Genomic DNA, 6,990 nt, shown 5'->3' with positions numbered 1-6,990 from the left:
AGTAAACAATGGTAATGTGTGTAAACAATGCAAGCAGGATTAGCGGCAACCACGCTGGTGCTTGCTAACGGGCTATAAGCTAGCAACTCGGGAAATCAAAACAAAACTAGTGATAACAAAGCAATCCGGATGTTTTAGTTGTAGAATACAATAGGGGGTATATTCACACGTTATAAGAAACGAGAATGATGGTGTATAAAATTGATTTTGAATTGAAAAACAGACAATAAGAAATTAACTTGACGGAGCTCAAACTCTAAGCGTGCGACCGCAACAAACGGGAAGTCGCTATTCACCAGCGTTTGCCAGTGGTGAATACTGCTTGTTTTATTTACTTGGCAGTTTTTTAGCATTCAGATTTGGCTGGGTGGTTAATAACACGTTGTTCTGTGTTGTGCCAAAATCAGAACACATCTTTAATATTGCTTAACACGAATTTTAATCTTACCGAGGTTGCAGTTACACAGTTATGCCAGTAGGGCGTCTCAAAACACCACAGTTAAAGTCTGAGCGTATCTGAATGGTTGACTGAGCTACTGTATGACTTCTCTTATGGCTGAATTTGGTTTTAAAAACAGAATTATCTGTTTTTGCAAATAAACTGTTCATATATATAATTAAAAATAAACATTTTGACATTTTGCCGTTTTTAACGATGAAAGAGTTTGAGGTGAGCTGTAAGTTGCTAAATATTTAATATTTAATATCTGTTTTTCGATATAAAGGTTAAAAAGACCAACAGTAATATCTTTCAATGCAAACTAGCCTACTCAACATGATTCCCAAATTTTATAGTTTTGAAATATGATCATACAGGAAGGACATAAATTAGATTTTTTTAGTGAAGTATAATTTTACCTATAGCGGTATCAGTTGTTAGTTGTAGTGAATCTGAAGTTGCCTGACGTCTCTGTGTGTGTGTATATTACAGTCTTTTCTATGAGACTATATTATAGTACAGTGTAAACTAAATATACAATCATCATTTTTCTGTCAATATGGGGTGCTGTGTGTACATTAATGAGGAAAAATGATTTTAGCAAATGGCTGCAATATAACAAAGAGTGAAAAATTTAAGGGGGTCTGAATACTTTCCATACCCACTGTATATATATATATATATATTTCAGTGACATAGATAGGTTTGTACATGCATTCATCTAAAACCACTAATTAACACCTTTTTTTTTTTTTTTCCGGAGAGGCGAAACAGCCTGTCTATTTCCTCTTTGTGCCTATTACAAAACAGTACACTAGCACAAATTAAAAACAGTATTCTTCCACCAAACAACGTAGTTCCTCAAAAAGGGTTGTGGTTGCAACAAAGTGGTTGCCAAGCAAAAGACACAAGTAAACAAAGGTGTATGTTTGTAGAGTAATTAACAACAGCTTTGAATGTGGCTCAACCAATCAGAATCAAGGACCGGAACTACTAGTTTTATAAATATTATTTATTTGTTGGAGAGGTGACATATTTAACATCTGAGACAACATTAGAAATATGGAATCTTCTTAATTTAGTTCTAAATTTAAACCTATAAGTAACGGGAAATTTTTAGAATTTTGAAACATTTCAAACTAATAATTTTTTTTAATGTAAACTAAAGAAGAAATATTTAAGATTCTCTACTATCTTCAGATCAAATAATTAGTCAATTAAAGATTCTCTAGAATATTCTTAAATTTATGAATTCAGTTTTCAATAAAATGTTTTATTCAGTTTATTTTTCTTGTAATTAAAAATATTTACATCATTTTTAAATATTATATTATTAGTATAACATATTTCAGTAAATATTTTAAATAAATTATTATTATTATAATAAGAAATAAAAGCAGACAAAATCAGACTAAAGAATAATGATTTAATTCATTTTGTATTTATAATTGCAATACAGCTTTTTTCAGACTAAACCTTTCTAATTTTTCTAACCTGTCTAAAGTAGAGCCAGTGTAAATGTTCAAACTCTTTTTAGTGACTATATTATAGTACAGTGTAAACTAAATATACAATCATCCAAACCAACACCAACCCTAAACCTACCTGTCACAGAAAAGATTCTTATACACTATACACTTATACCCTATAAAGATAAAAGTCCACGCAGTGGTTTTTAATGAATATGTAAAAATAATATCCCTTTTTTCAAGTCGAGCCGTTCTCAGATGCCTGTCGTTGTTGCGTCACACAGACAGAGGCTGCTCCCACAATAGTTGATTGACATGAGCGTTTTACCTCAGATCAGCTGTAACAGTCTGATCTCTTTGTTTTTCGATGCTGGAGCAGGGATGTAAGTTAGTAAAGAATATCTCTGATTGAGTGATTGAGCGATTGAGGTGTTGTGTTGCTGGATGTAACAATGAACATAGTGGTCATCTGAGCTGCTGAAGATGCAGTGGATTACATTTGTGAATGAAATGCGCCTCCCGATCTACATATATCCGTCTGTGTTCATGCAAATCATTCGTGATCCAGCTTCACTTACAGCAGAAGTGAGTATAAGAGTTTTTTTATGAATCTTTGCGATCGTCTTCCCTAATAATGTGCTAGTTAGCAAGTTTAGTGGCTAAATGTGGCTAAAGTAAACAGGCTCGTCTCTCCACAGAGAGAAGAGAGGGGCGGGGCGAGCAGAGCTCATTTGCATTTAAAGCAGCCTCGACCAGAATGAGATGATTTTTGCAGAGCTGGTTTTGGCAAGGTAAAAAGGGTGTAGTTTTACACAACCATTGAAAATATATTATAGACTTTTCATTAAGACCCTAAAGAATCATATGAACTTGTGGAAAATGGGCATCCGATGACCCCTTTAACAGTCTTAAATGTAACTTTTATATGAAGAGTTGAGATGCAAAACCAGCTGAATCCATCTGACGTCTTTCTTTAAAAAAATGCATTTTTATCAGGCTCACATATATAGGTTTCTATGTAAGTACCGGTACTTCTGATTGGGCTGAGGCTGGTATTTTAGCGAAAAAGTATTTGATGGATGTATAATATGTGTTGAGAACATTCACTCAGTTTCATTATCACATTTTTGACCGAGATGGCTTTTAGCTGGTTTTGCATCTCAACTCTTCATATATATATATATATATATATATATATATATATATGTGTGTGTGTGTGTGTGTGTGTGATGTGTGTGTGTGTTTGAGAATGTTTTCAGTGACACAGATAGGTTTGTACTTGCATTCTTCTAAAACCACTAATTGACACCTTTTTTTTCTGGAGAGAAATATAGCCCCTCTGTTTCCTCTCTGTGCCTATTACAACATCTTTCACTTGTAGTACTTACATAGAGGTTTCCAGTCCTGCATGCACAATGGTATTAGGTGGAGGATTCATTTACATCTCTCTTGAAGTGCTCATTGCAGTGGGATGCTGTCTGGGCAATGTGTTGGTGATCTGGGCCGTGTGGAAAAGTGGAGCCCTGAACAAACCCACTTTCTGTTTGATTGTGTCGCTGGCGGTGGCTGATTTCCTGGTTGGGGCTGTGGCCATTCCTCTGGCTGTGATTGTGGACATCCACGTGAAGATTCCTTTCTATGCCTGTCTCTTCATCAGTTGTGTTCTCATCGTACCGCAGCAAGCGTCAGTGCTCACGCTCCTGGCCATCGCTGTGGACCGATTCCTGCGGGTTCGTATCCCATTCAGGTGAGTTGGTCTCCAGAGGGCCTTAATGTGTGTCAAGTTTGTTGAAAGCAAACCACATTGAAAATATGGAAGTTTCTAAATTTAAACCTGGAATTAAAGGGCAAGATGAAGAAATATTTAAGATTCTGTACTATCTTTAGATCAAATAATCAAATACATAATCAAATAAGGCTCATCCATGTCAGGTTTTTTTTTTTTGATAATATTGTGTGGAATGAATAATGTTCTTTAAATATTACATTATATTATATTATATTATATTATATTACAAAACTGATAGTTCCGGTCCTTGGTTCTGATTGATTGAGGCGCATTCTAAGCTGTTGTAAGTTACTCTACAAACATAAACCTTTGTTTACTTCTGTGTGTACTTTTTTTATTTATATCATTACTCTTTATTTGCTCTGTTTTTTGTTTTTTTTTTTTTGTGAAACCTTTCTATGTATATAGAATAACCGTTTTATAGTGAAGCCATGGTTTACAGTGAATTTATAACAGCTTATTTATAAAAGATATTTTGTAAATTTCTTACCGTAAATATATCAAAACTTAATTTTTGATTAGTAATATGCATTGCTAAGAACTAGAACTTTAAAGGTAATTTTCTCAATATTTAAAATTTTTTGCACCCTTAGATTACAGATTTTCAAATAGTTGTGTCTCAGCCAAATTTTGTTCTGTCCTAGAATACATTAATAGAAAGCTTATTTGTTCATCTTTCAAATGATGTATAAATCTCAATTTCAAAAAATTGACCCTTATGACTGGTTTTGTGCTCTAGGGTCACTAAAGCAATAAGCCCCAAGAAGCCGTGGTTTACAGTGAATTTATAACAGCTGAGGGGCGTGGCTAAGCTTTTTATTCAGTTTATTTTTCTTGTAATTAAAAATATTTACATTATTTTTAAATATTATATTATTAGTATAATATATTTCAATAAATATTTTAAATAAATTATTATTATAATAAGAAATAAAAGCATTTTCGGACCTTAAAGCAAAATGACACATTTGCAATCTTCAGCACAATGTTGCATTAAATTAAAAGATGTTCATTTTAAGAAATATTTGGCAAACTTGATTTTCAGGCTCTTCTTTGCTCAGCAGGTACAAGTCCACAGTCACTAAGAGGCGCTCATGGTTCCTTGCTGCTGTGTGCTGGATACTGGCATCTGTACTGGGCTTCTTACCCATGTTTGGATGGTACAACCATGACACATTGGCACGTTACAACTCCACCTCCATAGACTGTCAGTTCATTGCTGTCATCCCTGTTACATACCTGACCCACTTCATCTTTGAGGGCTGTTTTCTTCCTCCGCTGGCAATCATGATTGCTTTGTATTGCTATATCTTTTTTAAAATTAGGAGTGGAAGAGCAGGTTTGGCGTCTGAAACTGGTACATACACCCAAAAGGAGTATAAACTGGCCAGCTCTCTGGTTTTAGTCTTGGCTCTGTTTGTTGTTTGCTGGCTGCCGTTACACATGATACAATGTATCATGTACTATAACCAGAATATAAATGTACCGTCTATTGCTTTGTATTTTGGCATTCTCCTCTCTCATGCCAACTCGATGGTAAACCCTGTAGTGTATGCCTTCAAAATCCCTAAGATAAAGCAAGAGTACAGGAAGATTTGGAGGAGGGTGACTAGACAACAGCAGCAGGCAGATACAAACAGCAGCAGGACTCCTGCTAGTAATACCACTGACAGCCATGATGGACGACGTAATGACAAAATCAGTCCACAGGGAGGAGCCAATGACATGACTCCATAGAAGAACTAAAGACTAAAGAATAATGATTTAATTCATTTTGTATATATAATTGCAATACAGCTTTTTTCAGACTAAACCTTTCTAATTTTTCTAACCTGTCTAAAGTAGAGTCAGTGTAAAAGTTCAAATTCAGAGTAAAATTCAGACAACTGTTTCTAAACATTATGAAAATACATTACAAAGACTGAACTATGAACTATGTCATTAATTGGCCATATTGGTGGCACTGAATGTAAACAATGCCACTAAACCAAATAAACCCTGCATATTTTGCTGATTATTGCTGCTGAAAATGGTCAGTTATTGTCATGTTTTGGGCTGTACTAATCGGTCGGAAGGAGAAAAACATTTGGAGTAATATAGACTGCTAAAAGTTATAACAAATTAATGAGAAGAATAAAAAAAAAAAACTGTAACAAAAGGCGTTTGTGGTTGGCCAAACTGAACCAGGATTTCCATGGCAAAAATCTTAACATTTGTATTTGTTCTTATCATTAACAGTCGGGTAGGTGAAATATTAGGCTATTAATTCATACTGCTCATATGTTTCTTTACCACCTATTAACTTTAGTTTAATATGTCTGAATGGTTGACTGAGCTACTGTATGACTTTTCTTATGGCTGAATGTGGTTTTAAAAACAGAGTTATCTGTTCACATATATAATTAAAAATAAACATTTTGACATAGTAAGTAAATCATATAAACAAATAAAATAGCAGTATTGCAAAATAAAATAAAAAAATAAATTAAACTAACAGTACAGAATAAACTAAAATTGATAAAAACTGTAATAAAAACAGTATGGTACTTTAATAATATTTATTTTTATTAATTTATTCAATTTCAACAATTACAAATACAGACTGGTTAAAGATGCTCCAGCCACTCTTTCTCTTGGTGTTCATAATGATATGCTTTTACTCTCGCTCACTGTGTCTCTCAAGGAAGCCAGCGCGACACTGCTTTTTTTAAACTGTGAGGTGCCCAGGTCCTGTGGCTACAAAACAAGCCCAAAATTATCAGTCCTTCTCCAGCATGTTTGTCTTTTGGTATGAGGTGTTTGTGCTGATATGCTTTTTAGGTGTTCACCAAACTTGGCACTGTGCATTATGGCCAAACATCTCCACTTCGGTCTCGTCTGTTCAAAGGACATTATTCTAGAAGACTTGTGTTTTGTTCAGATGCAACTTTGCAGACCTAAATTGTGCTGGAATGCTGCAATGAAGCTTTCTTTTGCCAAGCCTTCCAAACATGACATTTTCATCCCACATTTTTCTAATGCCATTGTCATGAACTTTATCATTTAACATGTTAACTGAGGCCTGTAGAGTCTGAGGTGTAGTTCTTGGGTTGTCTGCCATTTCTCTGAGCTTTACATGGTCTGATCTTAGGGTGAATTTTCTGTGACGTTTACTCCTGGAAGGAGAGGTATCTGTTTTAAATGTCTTCCACTTGTGAATAAACTTCGAATTGTTTGGAAATGGCCGTATTACTCTTCTCAGATTAATGGCAGCAACAATTGCCTCTCTAAGATGATTGCTGATGTCTTACCTC

The 6,990-nt window shown here is 34.5% G+C and overlaps 1 protein-coding gene across 1 annotated transcript; it reads left to right on the top strand.

Moving 5' to 3' along the window:
- Nucleotides 1-3,165: 3,165 nt before the first annotated feature.
- On the top strand, nucleotides 3,166-6,833 carry LOC127159783 (adenosine receptor A3-like). The gene is made up of 2 exons (XM_051102541.1): nucleotides 3,166-3,655; nucleotides 4,762-6,833. Exons 1-2 carry the CDS (start codon nucleotides 3,324-3,326, stop codon nucleotides 5,432-5,434), a joined length of 1,005 nt encoding a protein of 334 aa, XP_050958498.1. The 5' UTR covers nucleotides 3,166-3,323; the 3' UTR covers nucleotides 5,435-6,833.
- Nucleotides 6,834-6,990: the final 157 nt, after the last annotated feature.

The sequence above is a fragment of the Labeo rohita genome, unplaced genomic scaffold (assembly GCF_022985175.1).
Source record: "Labeo rohita strain BAU-BD-2019 unplaced genomic scaffold, IGBB_LRoh.1.0 scaffold_2493, whole genome shotgun sequence".
NCBI lineage: Eukaryota > Metazoa > Chordata > Actinopteri > Cypriniformes > Cyprinidae > Labeo > Labeo rohita.
The sequence above is the reverse complement of the archived record's forward strand: the minus strand, read 5'-3'. Positions and strand labels throughout refer to the sequence as shown.

What these genes read in the sequence shown, in the direction of transcription:
- LOC127159783 (XM_051102541.1), top strand. Translation starts at nt 3,324, where the DNA reads ATGGTATTAGGTGGAGGATTCATTTACATCTCTCTTGAAGTGCTCATT. An exon ending in CGGGTTCGTATCCCATTCAG is followed by an intron (nt 3,656 to 4,761) that starts GTGAGTTGGTCT and finishes TTTGCTCAGCAG; the next exon opens with GTACAAGTCCACAGTCACTA.